Here is an 18212-nt window from a genome sequence, read left to right on the forward strand (position 1 = left end):
CTGAGGGGAAGGGATGCTTGAAATAATAGGTGATGGGATCTGACAGAGGTTAGAGGAGGGGCAGGATTCTCTAACAAAAGGTGTTGCTAAGCAGCCAGAGGCATGGGACCTTTTTGGGTTTCCTGATTCAAGACAACTGAATGTCTTTAGGGAACAACAGGTAAAAGGGCAAGAACCAATAAGGACAACTTGGAACTTGAGTGCCAAGCACAAAACAGTAGCGGTAGATGCTGTTTGGACAAGATGCAAATGGCTGTTGATTAAATGATCAGTGGAGCAGTGCCACTCAGAAGTAGGCTTTTGTTCTTGCCGAGGCTAGTGAGGTGTGTGCCTGTGTTAACTATTGGCAAATAGTGAGGTGCAAATTAAGCATTATCATACATAAAAGAGTTCTCACATTTTTCAATTCCATGCAGACAAATAATCTCAGTCAGGTAGGTCAGCCCACTTAAACCAATGTCTGCTTTCTGTGTTGTGCTTGCAGTCCCATACGCATTGCATTGTTACCTGTTGAGCAAAGCTACAAGTATCACCTAATTCTGGGGCACACATGTCCCAGCTGTAACAAGCTCATCAGTAGTAGGTTAGACTAGCTGACTTCTGAATTCATTGCATACTGGTCCTGGTTCTATGAATTCTAATACACTGCCACATTTCTTTAATTTTACACATACACCTTCCTGTTGAGCCACATCACCTGCACCACAGAATATGCCCTAGTTTAAAATGAAAAGATATTCATATGCAGCTTCATAAACCTCTTGCTTGGTTTGTGTGATTCTTGATTTAAAGATGAGTCTCATTTCATCTCTAGAGGATTCCGGACATCTCTGTTTGCACAGCACCATTTGCTTATTTCAGCCTTAATTGGTTGAAAAATGTACCCACAGAATGCGAACTAGCTAATCAGCCCAATTGTTGTTCTTTCTCAAGAAGCCACTTCCTTTTAGTTCCATCACCCTGACCCCACCCCCAGAAAGTCCTTTACATTTTGTTTTGTTTTGTTTTCTTGTAAAAACTTGTTTTTACATCACTCCTTGCCTTTTAATGCAAATGCATTTATTAACGCACACACACACCCCAAGGCCTGTGGGAGGCTGAAATAATGAGGCTGTGTCATCCGTTCAAAGTAGCATGGAGCACTCCGTGGGTGAAAATGTTCACTGTCTGAAGCAAGGATCATAGCTTCCCCCCACTTTTTGTTTAGAATTCTAAAGTGTTGCAAAGTTAACAAAAAGAAAAGGGGGAGCATATAGAAGAAAGGCAAGCAACTGGAAACCACAATCAGTGCAACTCCAACTTTAGAATTAAGGCTGTGTACACACCAGGGTGCTAATGCACACACGAGTTGTGCAGATTTGATTTTCCCCTGTGTGCTTGTTTCCCATCCACATCCATCGGAAATATTTGTGCTGAATTTTGTTGTCTCCCCCTACACACACACACACACACACGTACTACTTCCTTGTCCTCCAGAAGTTTCAGAAACCTAAAGTCCATTGTGGGCATACACACAGTTCTCTGCTTACCTCTGTGCACAAACCCTTTAAGAAAAAAAAAGTTTTGTCTGTGGAATGGTGCTATGAAATACTTTCACCAAAGATAAGTTTCAACTATAATTCACAGTGGGGAAAACAACCCTTTTTATTTATGAATTAAATACTTCTTTACCAGATTTGAGCAATCAGCAGTTTCAAAAAATAAATATATATTTTTGTATGTCATACCCAGGCAGAGGGCCAGCAGCCCATCAGGGAGTGCCTCACTAGTGCAAAGAATGGCTGGGCAGGCAGAGTCATGGGCATCTCCTGACTGTTCCCACGAACACAGAAGGCCACCATGCAGCTCACAGGAGATTGTAAATGTGGAAGCACATAAACAGTACATTTCATACCCAAGGCAGGACGGAGAGAGCAATTTGGGGGAGAGGAATCTTGAGACATTGTTTTTCTTTTTCCTTCTGCCATTCTCTTCCCACCTCCTGTTCCTGCAAATGCCATTTTTCTTTTTTATACAGCTGTTTTGCACAAAAGCAGTCCTGCACAAAACAGCTGGTTTAAAAGTTACTATGCACATACATTTGGCTACAACTGGTGGCAATAGGCACACCACATTTTTTCCTTTAGATTCGTGCAGTCAAAACTGTTAGTTTGTGCTCAGATGATGAGCAAATGGAAGTATGTCATATGTCTATGACAATAGACAATGCCCAGCAAAAATTCTCATGCACACTTAAAAAACAAAAATAAAACAGACTACTCACACAGTGTGTTTCAGTGCATCAATGCTTAGATAGCATGCAATTTTGTCCCCCCCCCCCCTGCTATGTTATCTATGGATAGGGAAAATCCAAATTAAATGGAGAAAAAGTACAGGCTACCACTTGGAGGGGATGCAGGTGGCACTGTGGGTGAAACCACTGTGCCGCTTGGGCTTGCCGATTGAAAGGTTGGTGGTTCGAATCCCCATGATGGGGTGAGCTCCCGTTGCTCGGTCCCAGCTCCTGCCAACCTAGCAGTTCGAAAGCACATCAAAGTGCAAGTAGATAAATAGGTACCGCTCTGGCAGGAAGGTAAACGGCGTTTCCGTGCACTGCTCTGGTTTCTCCAGAAGCAGCTTAGTCATGCTGGCCACATGACCCAGAAAAACTGTCTGCTGACAAATACCAGTTCCCTTGGCCTTTAAAGTGAGATGAGCGCCGCAACCCCAGAGTCGTTCACGACTGGACCTAATTGTCAGGGGTCCCTTTACCTTTACCACTTGAATGAGAACTATGCGAAAAACATGCATGTTTGGGATGCATTGAATCTATTGTAAACTGCCATGTGGACAGACCCATAGTCTGTCCACTGCAAAACTAGTGGTATGTATAACAATTCATTTCTTCAATAGAAACTGAGAAACAGAACTATCTGTCCAGCACCTATCAGACATCTGGCTAGAGATAAGATGTCGCTTCAAGGGCATTAATGAGGTCTAGACGGTACTTTGAGATTTCTGAGGCAGGACCACAGGTTTTAAATAATAGGGATTGTACCCACTCCCATATCATGCAGTGGAACTGAGTGGATTGTTGTGCAGATATAGCTCTTTGGATTACTCAGAGGTAATAGTCAGTAAATGGTTTAGAGTAGCTTCCCTTGTTAACCCCAGACTGTTTTATGCCAAGGCCAGCAGGGGCAAGTTTTCCTGAGATTCTTCTTTCTCACCTTGGTAGGTCTTCATGGTAGGTTCACATGGGCAGAGAGTAATACCTTACTGCCATAAGGGATGCGGGTGGCGTTGTGGTCTAAACCACTGAGTCTCTTGGGCTTGCCAATCTGAAGGCTGGCGGTTCGAATCCCTGCAACGGAATGAGTTCCCGTTGCTCTGTCCCAGCTCCTAAAAACCTAGCAGTTCAAAAGCACGCCAGAGCAAGTAGATAAATAGGTACTGCTGTGTTGTGAAGGTAAACGGTATTTCCATGCGCTCTGGTGTTCCATTGCACCAGAAGCGGTTTAGTCATGATGGCCACATGACCTGGAAAGCTGTTTGTGGACAAACGCCGACTCCCTTGACCTGAAAGCAAGATTAGCACCGCAACCCCGTAGTTGCCTTTGAATGGACTTAACTGTCCAGGGGTCCTTTGCCTTTACCTTTGCCTTTCTGCTGCATTCTTTCCCCCGCACAACCAAAAACAAAAACCAGTTGGGATATTATAGTGAGCCTTGCCAATTGGTTCACTGTAGACGGGAATGATGGTGCTCTCATAGAACAGAGGGGCCACCATTCTGAATTCATCACACACACATTTGCTAGGCACGCTACTGAAGAGCGACACCATCACGTAGATGTGATTGTCGTCCTTGTAGAACAGAAGGTGGAGATGACTGCATGTTGGCTGGCAGCAAACAGTGCCTACAGAACAGCATTTAAGCTATTTATAGCAGACGTTTTCTTGGTCCCCACAGCTTTTGCTGAGGTCAGTGAAGTGATCTGTGAACAATTGCTGGGCTTTATTTTGAAGCCAAGGAACACAAGACTTGGTGAGCGAGGCTTCTCAGTGTACTACAGACCATGATAGCCCCCGCATTTGCATCCTGCTTCCTCCATATTCACTTTTCTTAACATTCCCAGTATCACTTTAGATTCGGAACTTTGGGCCCCTGCTGTTCAAAAGCTTACACCGTTTAAATATAGTGTACTTAAGGGGGAAGGATTGGTGCTTTGCCTTTACCCTTTGATGTTTCTGGTGGGTTTGGGGGGGTTGCAAAGGGGAAGCGCTGAAGCATGATCCTCCCTTCAGGAGGACTGTACCGTGTTAGTAGGGCTATACCATGTGGTATTTCTGAATGTGAAACTCATTGAAGCACCTCCTGAAGTGGACTCTAGTCCACAAAAGCTTATGCTTTACAGGGTCACACGTCTCTGCTGTTTGTGCCACAACAGACTTAACATTGCTACCCCTTTGGAAATCATTAGAAAGAACCGCCTTTAACTGGGCGGGGGGTGGGGGTGGAATAGAGTGGTTCTGTAACAGAAAAATAAATGGGAAAGGAAGCAAACTGTTAACTTGCATTACTGCAAAACCATTTAACCTCAATGCGGATGCGATGAGGAGCTAGCACACTTTGCCATTTTCATTTCACCCTTCACAAATGAAGGTTCAAAGCAGAGAGGTTGGTCTGCATATCACACTGCCCTGTAAAGGTCATTTCTACTGGAGTTGACAGTGGTCCCAGAGCCAAATGGGAAGTCTCATCTTTAGCCAAAACTTTTTCTTTCTCTAGGCTGCTTTCAACCATTATTCAACAGTAGAGTAGAAACCACCTGGAAATCTGTTGTTGTTGTTGATGATGATGATGATAATAATAATAATAATGTGTTTATAGCCTATTTATCAGTTTGAAATTCCCAAGGCATACACCAATAATCCTATAGATGAGCAATGTTACAGTGCTATCCTATATGTGTCAATGAAATGCATGTATCATTTAGTTAGTTTAGATTAGTACATTGTTTCAAAAATACGGTAAGTCGTGAAGCAATTTACAATACAAAGCAATAAAATGCAAAATATAAATATACAACAAAGGATCCATTAAAACAATACAAATGTACTGGAAATGTTCATCCAGAAAAATCATCCAACAACATAAAATAACCAAGAATAATATAAGAATAAACATGAAAAAACAGTCCCAAGGCTGTCCAAGTGCCCAGGAAAATAGAAACACCTTTGTCTGATGCCAGAAGAACGACAGTCAGCACCAAGTGAGCTTCCCTGGAGAGAGCATTCCATAAGTGGGAAGAGGAGCTAAGGGGGTTCTTACAGAAAAAGCCCTTTCTCTCATTGTCATCCTCCAAACATATATTGGAGGCTGCAATCCTATGCATAGGATTTTGCTGTTAAAATAGAAAAAAACAAAATCCTCTAGTGATGTACAACAACATAAAATAGAATGTTGAAATAATCAATAAAAAACACAGTTGAAAACTGGTATCAAACATATTTATTAAAAAATAAATACGGTAAATCAACACAATTATAAAACTAAAACGCAGGTAACTTCTATACATCTGAATAGGCTCGCCTAGACAAACATGTTTTAAGTAGGCACCTGAAGGAATACAGTGAAGATGCCTGCCTGATGTCAACAGGCAGGGAGTTCCAAATGGTACGTGCTGCCACAGTAAAAGATCAATTTCTTACAAGTTCAGAATGAGTGTTAAACAACACCTGTAAAAGTGCCAGTCTGATGGGTACATATGGGATAAGGTGACCCTACAAGTGAACTGGTCCCAAGCTATTAAGGGCTTTATATACTAACACCTTGAACTTGGCCCAGTAGCAAATAGGCAGAGGTGTTATGTGCTGATAGGCTCTTGCTCTTCCCCTCAGTTGCTGCTGCCATGCCCTCTGTATATTCTAGAAATGGTGCTCTGGATATACATGCAGGCATTCCCTTAATTGTGCACCTGGACCTTAAAAAAGTTGTTTTGTCTGTGGAATGGCACAGCAAAAACCTTCCACTAAAGCAAACATTTCAAGCATGTTTCACAGTGGCCAAAATTGCCTCTCTTTTAAAAAAATTGAAGTGCAAGTTTTCTGACCCACCAGATTGGCTCAAACAGATTTTCTTTTCCAAAGTATGTGTCTCAGGAGTGCCTTGCCAGGGCAAAGGCTGGTTGACCTAGTGGAGGCACAGGCACCTCTGATCTGCAGAACCTCCCTCCGAATACAGTAGAGAGCACTTCCTGCCATTTACCATCTAGGCCAAAGAGCAAGGTTGGACCTTCAGCTGTTTGCAACACCTTAAAGCGCTTATCTGCTGTTGGTCCCGCTGCTGCTGCACAGCTAAACACCAAGGCCGGAGAGGGCTTGCTAGGAACTGGATTATTAAGTAATTGTGAGTTTTGGGGCAAATTGCCATCAGTATGCTGATGACATTTGGTTTTGTTTCTCCATAATATCTGAATCAGGAGAATCTGTGTGGGCTCTGGACCAGTGCCTGGATGCAGTGATGGGATGGATGAGGGGAAATAAGCTGAGCTTGAATCCAGGCAAAGTAGAGGCATTGTGGGTGAGTGGTTCCCATGTCTGAGAAATTTGTAAATTGCCTACCTCGGATGGGGTGCACTCTCCTTGAAGGAGCAGTCATGCAGTTCGGGAGTATTTTGGGATTCAGCTTTGTCGCTGGAGGCCCAGGGAGCCTCAGAGGCTAGGAGCATATTTTACCTGTTTGGACAAGGGAGGCAGTTTTGACATGGCTGTTTCTGGGCTGGGAGAGCTTGGCCACAGTAGTTCAGGCATTGGTGACTTCAAGGTTGGATGCCTGCAGTGCAATGTGGGGCATTCCTTTCACCTGATCTGGAAGCTGCAGGTAGTGCAGAATGCTGCAGCACAGTTGCTGACAAGGGACAACAGATATAGTGCAAATAGTGGGCTCGAGCACCACCCACAATGTGGATGGGGAAACATTGAGACAGATTTAAACTTAAAGTGCTCAAGTGTCTGTGAATGTGCACAAAAGTACGCATGCAAAAATGGGATCTGTATGATTCACATGACATTAATTCCATCTACACAGTCTACCAGCAAAGTGCCAGTGTGAAAGCTAGTTAGCCTGCTCCTATTTATGGCCACCCCAGAGCTGGGTCTGAATGCAAGAAGAGTGACGGTTCAGGTAGAATAGATCCTGGATCTATGACAGACATGGGGTGGTTTGCAAAGGGTGTTGGGCATCCAGCTTGCCATCTTGGTCTTTGAAAGAGCAAGCAAAGAGTCAAGGCACTCAGCTGCAATTAAGATGATCCCCCCCCACACACACACACATCTGAGTAGGCTGCTAAAGTTGTTGTTGCTGGCATCTGTCTGTTTCGAGAGACAATGGCGTGCGCCTCTGGGGGTGAAGTCAAACCGCTGTGTTAGCAGCACTGAAGTAACCTCCCCAAGGTACAAGCCTGAGCAGTGTGTAGAGGGCAGGGACTATGCTGCCCAGGCAGAGAGACCCCCCTCTTGGCTTCAGTGATGTAGTCCAAAGGAAGCGGAGCAATACATTTGGCACCAGCTGGGCTGCAGGAGTTAGTGGAACGAGGCATACAACTGTCTTAGGGACTCCACTCCAGATTTGTGTAGGGCTTAGTCCTTAATCTTTTCTCCTCCCAAAGATATCCCACAAGGCAGTGGAGATTTAGGACCAGAGTATTCCAATTCCTAGATGGGTTATCTTTCCAGGTTGATGAGACCCATCTGCCCCTCACTTCCCTCTGCAGCATGTGCAGAAGCCGCCTTCTTGATCATTGGACCCACTATTGATCTGTTCGCTTAATCCTCTGGGGAAGCCCCTAACTCACTGAGGTCTAGCCAGCCAATCGAAACCTTTCCCAGGGTGTAGCCACTGTCTGATGCTGACAGCTTCCAGGGTTTATGTGAAAGTGTGTAGTTGCATCCATTTAAATACCTGGGTAGTGTTAAATGAGATTATTCTGAGTCCCAACCCATATTATATCCATTTGTTGCAGTAATTTAGACCCTTTGGCTATGAATCCACAATGGCAGAGTCCTGGGAGCAGTCACTAATCTAAGCTGCTACAACTATGGAATGCTGAGTGAAAGCTGAAGGTCATCTTGTCCAGCCAGATTTTATGAATCTCAATACTCCCAACTATTAGTATCATTCAGACCACAGTATGTGAAAAGCAAAGATAATAGACCAGAGTGCATCATGCCAGCTGTGTTTGTATGATCAAGTGAACTTGCATAAAACGAAATGTTCTTCTTTTCAGAGGAGGGGGAACAGATTTCATCTCCCCATGAAAATTACTCTTATGCATGCTCGGCTCAGGCCTTCTGAAAAATCATGGCAATATTATCGCAGCAAAACTAATTCTTATACTCAATTTCATTTCCATTTATTCACCTGACTTCCTGGCTGTAACAAGCTGACTGCAACCAATCCATCCAGAAATTTCAGGATATGTTCTGGGATAGAAACAGCTTGAGGAGAGTTGGGTCCAAAAGGCCCAACCATGTCTACTCAGAGGTGCCCTACTGAATTCAGTGGGGATTACTCCCAGGGTGGCAGGGTTATGATTGCAGCCATAGTAGAGAGCAAGAAAGTGGCCAACTTTTAGCATACAGGCTCAGCTGAAGGACTTCAGTTCTTCAGAACTTCTGCTTTCCAACATTTTGGCTGTCATGGATTATTTCTCTCAATATTGGAGCTTCCACATAATCTTCTTCCTGTTTACAGACTGGGCAAATCAAATGAGGCACAGATAGGCTTAGTCTTTCCTCAAGGTCAGACTGTAAGCCAGCAGCAAGATTTGAGCCAGAATGCAGCAAGCTTCAGGTGGCTTTGTATTTTAATATTGAAGCCAGGCACCTTGTCTGATTACTATCAAAGGGACTATATTATGATCTATTTATTAGACATCCTTCAATCTCTGAGGGAAAAGAGGAAAGAACAGATAATGATGCTCCTACCTGGATATATTTGGTTTCAGCATGCTGTTTGGCCTGTCACAATTCCTGCTATTTCTTGCTCTCTCTCACTCCACAAACATCGTGCTTATCTGATCTCCCCCCATACATGCAGCTCAACAGCTTCAAATCTAATTACACAGATTCCCTGCCCAGAGCTTTCCCCAGCACCTTTTCCAGTCTTATGAGTGCACTGACCCATTCTGAATTCAGAGATGTGAAAGGTTTCACAAGGCGTGATGAGTAGCGGTGCATGCATGTCAGAGAGCGGGTACATCACACTTTGTTGGGAGAGGCACAGCACTTGAACTGGGGTCGTGGCACTGTTTCTTGTTTGCACCACCCTCAACAGCCTGGGGCCACATAGGGCAGCTGCTTTCAAACAACGGCCAAAAAAAAAAAAGACGAAGAAGGAGCTTGTTCCTGCTCAGATCTGAAAATCCCCCAGGCCCTCTGCAGAAATGAGCACAAAGCTGACACAAGTTTATAAGGGTCATGCTTCAAAGTGACTACCTGTGCCCTGCTGGTGGGGTTTCACTCTGCCATGACATCACTCAGTGCAGTCGCAGATTAAATTCGTCCCAAGGATTTAAGCATGTTTCTCCATCCTGTACCACAAGGTGGATGGGGAAACATGGAATTCTCCCAGGAAATCCCTGAACTGAAAATTGTAACAGTCATTGTCAATTTGCTGTATACCATATTTATTCGAATCTAATGCTCCCCCTTTTTGGCCAAATTACATTGCAAAAATTAAGGTGTGCATTAGATTCGATGGCACATTTACATTCGCCAGCAAATACTTTTTTTGGTTTCCAGGTTCTGAAAATTGAGGCGTGCATTAGATTCGATGGCGCATTAGACTTGAGCAAATACAGTATATTGATTCCCTTAGGGATCCCTCTTGTTCAATACTGATCCACTTTCAAATCAGGCATTAAATAAATGCTCCAGCCACTCTAGCTTGCTGCATACATTACAGAATTGAAGCTCCAGTCGATATACATCTAGCGGCAAATTTTAAAAAGAAAAACAGCCCTGCCATTGTTTTGCATTGTCTTCTACAGCTGCTGTTGCCCAGTATCAAACACCTGCAATCATTCAATGTTTCTAATCCCATACTAACTCATTTTTGCACAATTCCAACAGCTTCCACATTCAGCAGAAGCTCAGGTAGTCTCCTGCTGCAAGGCTATGCTGCTGTTAGTTGCTGAGAACCCCACCACACCTAACGGCTGTACCAGCAATCTAGCAGCAAGCTAACATTCTGTGCAACACAGCAGCAAATAGTTCAGCTATTTGTGTGATGCTGCTTTTTCAAACTAACAACAATGACGCTTCCTGCAGCCATCTTTGGTTTCAAAGAATGATAATCATGAACAAATAGTAGCTATGAGATCACTAACCTCCATTCCTTGTTCCTAACCTGTACCATCTTTAAGTACCATCCAGCAATGAGTCACAATCGGTGTTAATTATGTGCATATCACAAAGTCACCAGGCAGTCTTGCCTTCTACACCAAACTTTAGGCACTCCTCATCTTCAGAAGTGTCATCTTAGCTCACCCTCATGCCTCTCATAGCAGCAGCAGCTTCTTAGATCAGTACCTGGGTGTAGTACATGGAATCACTACTTAATACAGAGGTGAGGTGACCTTAGGTGAGATATCCACATCACTGTCTTTCCATGTTAGACACCCACAGTTTCAGGAGAAGACTAACTTCATAATGTTGTTCTATTTTGAAGTTCATATTCATGTGGTTTATGGATAAATCGATGCCTCTGGAGGCAGATGAAGTTGCTGTTCTATGCAAAAAAAGAGGCCATAATGGCAACCTTGCTTTGTCTCCAGGATATTTGCACATTTAGACACTCCAAGGGCACAGTCTTCTGCAGCCCTTCCTACACAGTATCATGGTGATTCATCTGCTTCCAGTGCTCTCTCTCGCCTCTGAATTGTACCCAGAAAGCCTGAGGATTTAATGCTTTGTACAGCAGATAGATATTAAAAATCTCTTTTCATTGTAGTGCTACGATGCTGTTTTCTCTCCGGTTTCATTTCTTATGCTCTGTTCTTCTTTTTCTCTTTTCTGTCTGTCTGTCGTTTTTCAACCTGCCTACTGCTCACTGAACCTGGGGCCTCATCGCTCCCCTGGCTGGATCCCCTCTGGACAGGGAAGGCCGCATGGTGGTGTTGTCCCTTGTTTTGGGGCTTTCAGAACAGGACGACTTTGCCAATATACCTGATCTTCAAACCACTGGAAACCAACAGAACCAGAACTCTCAGGGGGACAAGAGGTATGAGTAGGAGACAGGGGCTTTCGGCAAGAGGAAAGAGGAAAGAGGAAAGAGGAAAGAAAGCCTCACGAGGGGCTGTCCTTCATGAGAGTTGGAAGGCTGGTGCAGGAAATCAAGGAAGCTCCAGCGTTGGGCCTGGTGCAACATCTAAGCCAGTCTAGCAATATTCTTCCCTCCTGCTTGGAACCTCATTTCCTCCCTAATGGTCAGCTCCCTTTGGGAAAAAATGGCAATTCCTTTCACAAGCGCGTACTCTGGTGGGAATGTATCCTCATATAAACCCTCCCCATTTTACATCTCTTCAGCTCCATCCAGTTCCTTCTCTCTTCCCTGTCCAGTCCAATAGTAAGTGTGTGAGGAGTGTGCAGGGTTGGGCCAATACATTTTGCTCTCTGAGGCAAATAGTATCCAACCCACCCCCACCCCCACCCCACCGAGCTAAAGTGTATAATACCCAAAGCTGAGTGGCACCCAAAGCAGATGATTCCACAAGCGCCTCTCTGCCTTCCTGGCAGTAAAAAGACAATAATAACAAATTAAGGGTGGTGGTCAAGTGGACCCATTGCAATTAATGGACCTAGCTTAGTCGTGTTAATTAATTTCATGATTGCAAACAAAAACCATGTGTAGAATATATCACTGCTGCTGTCAGGTACATAAGATATTTGCCCTGGACTCCATGGCTACCAATATTGTGACTGGCCCCTTTTGGCAGGTCTGGAATTTAGCATTAGGAAGACTAATACATTGGGGACCCTGATCATAATACGGCCTATCTCAAACTACCTGGGTGCAGCACATCCTTCTCCTGAAGATGCAGTAGGCACACTGACACTCCTAATTCAGAGCTACCCTCAGGACCTGCAGGTTGCTCCCTATGAAGCAAGAATAGTCTCTCCTTCCTTGTTTTCCCCTTCCCATACACTCCCTCACTTGACTAATGGCATCTAACAGGGTCATATTGTGTGACTTACAAAATAGGTTCTCGGAGAGGAAGTGCCTAGCTAGAAGCAGAGGCCTCAAACACTTCCACGTGTACGTTAAATTCCATCTTTTAAGGAGAGGAGGTGCGAAGGAGCAGGTTTCACATGATCAGTGCATTAATTAACTGGCACCGTTCTCGCCTGCTGACTATTTTTACCTTGCTGAGGCTATATTTCACTACATATTTTAGCACTTTCCATTTGATTATCCAATTGCATATAGTTGATCCTTGCTTTTTCAACCTGCAATTTTAAGTAGTAGCAGGTGAATAAAGAGTCCTATTAGGCCATAACAATTCAGGGAGAGAGGAAGTACTTTCTACTGGCACATGCCCATTCTGTGCATATCCCATCTGGGAAAACCCTCTACCTCCTACATAATCAGGCCGCCCCAGTCCCAGCTTGATGAGAACATTCTCTCTTGTAACCAGCTTCAGTAATAAGAAACCTACATGTGTTTATTGCATCCATCACACAATGATTCCCATAATTTCAAGACAAGAAGGAGTTGGGCACATGGCCACTGTATGTGTAAGAGATGTTTTGCAGGGATTGGCTCTGAAGAGCCTTTTCCATTTCACATTGTTAGTCTGGAGGGAATCCCACGGAGAAAGAGCTGTGCTTTTGTAAGCTTCTTTCATGGTTAATATGAGGAAATGAAGGCTCTCCAGTTTGCCCAAAGCAGGGGGTTTAAATTCTTCTCACTTCTTTTGAAAGCTTGGCCCTCACTGTATATCATTTTCTGGGCCACCGATGGAAGGCTCTTTTCAAACCTAATTAACTTAATTTGGGGCGGAGTTATAAGGGGCACTGCAGTCCAGAGGATGTAGAGGCAGCTTCAAGCCACCCTTCCACACAAAAAACACTCCCTGTGCAACCATTGAGATTAGGAGACTCTTCCATTGGCACCAAAGGAGTGGCGGGAGGTTGCAATGGGCCAGATGGAGAGGCTCCCAGCTCACATCTGACCCCTGGACTACTAGCTCCCCACTCCTGCTTTAATACAGGCATGCAACAATTGTCTTCCTAGACTTCCAAGCTTCTATTAACTTCTATACAGTTACACTGTGGGAGCAGAAAACTCAGAGCTCATACTGAAATTATTATTATCGTAATCTTGCACTTACAGCTGTCACATACCCTCCAACATTCCCCTGATGAAAATAGGGACCACACGTCTTTTGGTGTCACACAAGTCAGGTGGCTCGTGTGAGAGTGCAACACCAAAAGACACTTTTGGGTGTTGTGTTCTGACTTGCGTGAGAGCGCGGCACCACTGCAAATGCCAGCACCAGCTCATCCCTGGGACATTCTGGAATCAAATCAGAAGCCAGGATGGCTTTTGTAATTCTAGGAATGTTACCGGAAAATAGGGACGATTGGAGGGTATGTTGTCAGTTTAATCTGGAATGTGTCCTTGTGTTGTGTCTCAACAAATAACTTAATGGAGAAATTTTGGTGCCACAGGCCCGGTCAGACAAGGAAACCTAAACCTAATCCCAAATGTAGTGCAGATCTCATGCAGGATAGCAGAATCAATGAAGATGTAAGGAGATATGAACTGTTCATTTGTCTGTGCCTCAGGAACTGAGCATCTCTCAGAGCTTCCTGTCTTCAGTTCCTGTATCTGATATTTAGAAAAAACACAACTTTCTGAATCAGAAGAAGTCATGGTTACCACCTGCCTTTCTTGTTTTCCTGTGAGGCCCTTGATACTTTCCTGAGATTCAGGAAAACAACTTCCCACGTATTAGTTTGGTCCCCCATCTCCTTGGTAATGCATTCAGCTCTGATCGCAAGCTGCTCCACTGGTCACACCATTCCTTTCCAAACCACTGCTCCCCCTCTCTCTGGAGGCTGACAGTGTGAGAAAGAGTGATGTGATCAGCATACCCATCTATGATCAGAGCCTAATGCATTACTAAAGCCTCCTGCGATGGAGCAGTGGGGATCTTGGCAGCTACCACCAGACTCAGTAATGTCTGAATTGGACATCTGTCTCAAGCTCTGTCTTTCAACCTGTTCCCCTCCCTGCCTTCCTTGTGGAATATTGTCTCTGCTTCTTCCCTCTCCACCTGTGGTCAACTTCTCCCTTGCTTCCTCTGCACACTCGCCATACTGCTTCTTTGTTTCCCTACGCCTCTCTTCCACATTCTCTTGCCTCTTTTTATTTGCCCACCTGCCCCCCACCCACCTTTTCTGCCTGCCTGGCCTATGGAATGTTGATGATTGTACAATGATTGCAGAGGGGCTTGTGATGCAGTCTTTGGGGGCTTGCTGTGAGGGAGGGAGGGGTTGTTCTGGTTGCATTGAAATCCCTTTTACCTCAGTCTCTCCTCTCCTCAGCAGTGATCACACGATGTTCTGCCATCCCATACCCCAATGTAATATATCCTCACCCTCATCCTCCTTGCATTTTCTCCTCTTCCTTCTTCTAGCCTTGCTGCTCTAGTTGCTGCCTGAACTTTCCCCCTTGTCAACCTCGGCAGCTCCAGTCCAGTGCCTTGTTCTCTGTGTGTGGTGGCTGTTCCTCCTCTATGAATCTTTGTGGTTTGTGTGTATGTGTGTGTGTGGATGTGTGTGTGTGCATATGGTTGTGTGTTTCTCTCCTGCTACACTTTTCTTCACCCTCTTTCCGTTCCAGCAGGAGGCATCCTGCAGATCCTGGGATGAAAGGCACCCTCTCTTCTTTCTCTCTCTCTCTCTCTCTCTCTCTCTCTCTCTCTCTCTCTCTCTCTCTTTATTCTGTGACTTCTGCAGCACTCACCAACTCCCAGACAGCCTTGCAGCTGATCCAGTACTCTGGGGTTGCAAAAATAACTCTGGATTTGTCATACCTTCTGACAGTCAATCACACACATACACACACACACATTTGCTCTCACTTTATTTTTAACTTTTTTTTCTTTTCTTTTTTCTTTTTTTTGGTCTCCAGCTATTCTGGTCTCCTTTATCTGTGCATGCCTGTGCTAGTCTGTATGTCAGTGTACACCCAGCATCTTTGTATGTGTCAGTCTGCCTCAGGGTGTAATCTTTATATCTAGAATTTCCCACCCGAGAGTCTGTCCCTCTGCATGAGCCTGATGCTTGTTGATCTATTTATGTGTATGTGTATTGCTGTATCAGTGTGTTTGGATCTTGTGTGTGATGTGTCTGCATGTCAGCGTGCCTGGAGATGCGCATGTAATGAGCCATTACATAAGTCCATTGGCATATGCTCATCTCTCTCTTTGTGGTTATTATATCATCTTTGTGATATGTCAAGAGGCTATCTGTATATAATCAATGTCTTTGGGTTTTCCATCTTGGTCAGCATCTCCTTGATATTATTTGTCTGCCTCTGAACAATGCGTGTCTGCATTTTTCTTAGGCTTTCCTCCTCCCCCTGCCCCCACATCCTATAGAAAACTTGTGTGAATGAGGTCCAGCTGATCAAACTTAATCCAGAAATGGCAGGTGTCATTCTTATCATGAAGGGCTCCTCTCTGCATCTTTGGAAACCTTGATTTTACAGAGTTCATTTCTGAATGCATGCTGAGAGCCCTCCACATGTGCAGTTAAGCTCAGTGATAGAGCCCTTGCTTTGCATACGAAAGCTTCCAGGCTCAATCCCTGGCAGCTAGCTCCAGTTCAAAGAATCAGGGGGCAGGTGATGAGAAGAAGTCTTCTGCCTGAGGCCCTAGAGAGCCACTGCTAGTCAGATTAAGCAGTGCTGGGAGAGATGGATGAGTAGTCTGATGTGGTATAAGTCAGCTTTCTATGTCTTTTCAATCTTCAATATGAATGTGCATAGACTGAGAGAGGAGTCTGTCACCACAGTGCTGTGCGCGTGCGCGTGCGCACACACACACACATGCACGCATGCACGCACACACAGAGAAGGCTAGAACGACAAGCTTATGGGCAATTCTTTTTTCTTCAGGCCTTTTCATTAGTTTCATTGCTGCATGGGGTGGGGAGTGGGACTGTGTGCTGATTTCCTATCCTTTCCTCAACAATAGCTTGACCTATCACTACCCCTGGGCTTTATGACGGAGTGAGAATTTGAGTCTGGCTCTCCCACGTTCAACCCCAACATTCTCTACGGTGTGAACAAACTTGCTGTACCTCCAGCAACCTACAGGCAGTGGTGGAGGAAGGGGGGTGTGGGGGATGTGGGCCACCCCAGGTGTCATCACTGAGGGTGTGTGTGACAAAATGAGTCTGGTTTTTTTAATTGGGCTTATGAAATTTTTTAGGAGTGACGTAGTGGCTTAGGTGCCTGCAGGTCCGGCACTGCCTGAAATGGCAGTGTGGGACTTGCATCTGCCTACTGCCTCTTCCTCAGCCGCCCTACAACTGAGGGAGAGGCGTCAGAGAAGCTCACCACACCCCCATGTGCGGATTGCCACACCCCCATGGGCAGCTCGCCATGACCCCACGGGCAGGGATCGCCCCGCCCCCAGCTGCAGGACACGCCCCCCAACCAGGCACCCGAGCAGCTGGTTACGCCGTTGCCTACAGGAGCTCAGTTCACACTAGGATGCACATGAATCGCCTCCCATTATGATGATCGTCACTCTGTCATGGAATTCGCACAGAGCTACATTGAAAGAGCAGGTTTCTGAGCCCAAATACTTGCACCACAGCCCACCAGCTGTTCAAGCTAGTAACAAACACACCGCTCAACCACTCATCATGCTCAATTGCATATTCTAAGCAAAGTACATTCTGTTGGAGTTTCTGGGCTCAGCATCTTCTTCACTTAGACAATTTTGGCTAGATCCAGAAAGGGACAAATTTCCAGCTTCCCATGCCTGCACCCTCAGTACATGTAACATGGAGTTGTTCCTTGTTTATCTGCATTTTCCTTGTACCCATCCAGGCAGGTGGTGTACACACTCTCTTCAGTATCTTTATATATCAGTGTGTGGGCCTTTCTATGCCTGCGTTGTGTGTCCAGCAGTCTGTAATTGTGGCCAGCTGTCTCCTTGTGCATCCATTGCAATATCCTTTCCTTGGGCAAGGAGCAAGTTTATGTCTCTCCTCCTATATGTGCCCTTTCCAGCCTTCTGCTTAATGCCAGCTCCTCTCTCTTCCTCCTGGCTCATGTCTTTCTCTTGGCTTCCTGTAGAGCTCCACCTCCTTATCCTAGGTGTAGCAATTTGCCTGCCCTGGATAATTTGAGCTCCCACATTCTTGTGAGTGCTGCAAACACCGACATAGGGAGATCATTGATCTGTTTGTGACTGTGTCGCAAGTGTCAGTTGACATGATGAGACCACTGAAGCAGCCCATATCATGCTTGGATCTTCTGGAGAGCTTGCAATAGCCTTCCTGAAAATTGAGGGGAGGGGCATAAAATCAGGCGTGTTTTGAATGCATCCATGGATCTAGGAGTGGAATGTTTTGCTCACAGGACCCTGGAAGAAGGCACATTTGTATGTGTATGCAATAAGACAGTTGCTTCCTTAATCACATTGCTTATTTGTAGCAATGCTGCTGTGGGAACAAAACGGAAACCAATCAATGGAGGGGATTTCCAAGGGTGCTACCACTTATCAATTTCCCTCTGCATGGTAAATAAAAGTAACTTGAAAAGCAGCTGCCACGTTATGCCCAATATGAAATGGCACCAGGAGGCATAATTGATGACTAGCCAAAACAGCATTCCCCAAACCTATCTGGCAAAAGATGAGGTGTTACGGAGTTAATTAACTGTTGCCAAGTTTTGAACTAAAGACCTAACCTGACCCAGGCAGAGTAGCCCAATTCTGCTCTTTCCCTGGGCCCTTGTGAGACATCCCGTCAACACCCAGTGCTCAGGTTTCTTGGGAACTCTTCATACACTGAGGCTGGCAGAGAAACCGTCTGGCCGTACGTCATTTCAGAAATTGCCTGTCGAGGAAAGCAAACAAAGGTGGTTGCCTCTTTGTGAAAGGGAATGTTTATATTTGGAGAAGGTTAATGGACTGGAGAGGCAGGA

The 18212-nt window shown here is 45.1% G+C and overlaps 1 protein-coding gene across 4 annotated transcripts in view; it reads left to right on the forward strand.

Annotated features, from left to right (window-relative positions):
- The window catches only part of SYT7 (synaptotagmin 7), a 227142-nt gene that overhangs the window by 174288 nt on the left and 34642 nt on the right, over positions 1-18212 (forward strand). For 3 of the 4 annotated variants that reach the window (XM_081837220.1, XM_081837221.1, XM_081837222.1), the window contains one exon: positions 11142-11264. The exons of the other annotated variant lie outside the window; for it this stretch is intronic. In XM_081837220.1, the coding sequence (XP_081693346.1) occupies positions 11142-11264 (123 nt within the window). The remainder of the gene's footprint in view (positions 1-11141; positions 11265-18212) is intronic. 4 annotated transcript variants of the gene reach the window in all.

This window comes from Podarcis erhardii, assembly GCF_964252035.2.
Source record: "Podarcis erhardii genome assembly, chromosome: 1".
In the NCBI taxonomy this organism is placed as follows: Eukaryota; Metazoa; Chordata; class Lepidosauria; order Squamata; family Lacertidae; genus Podarcis; species Podarcis erhardii.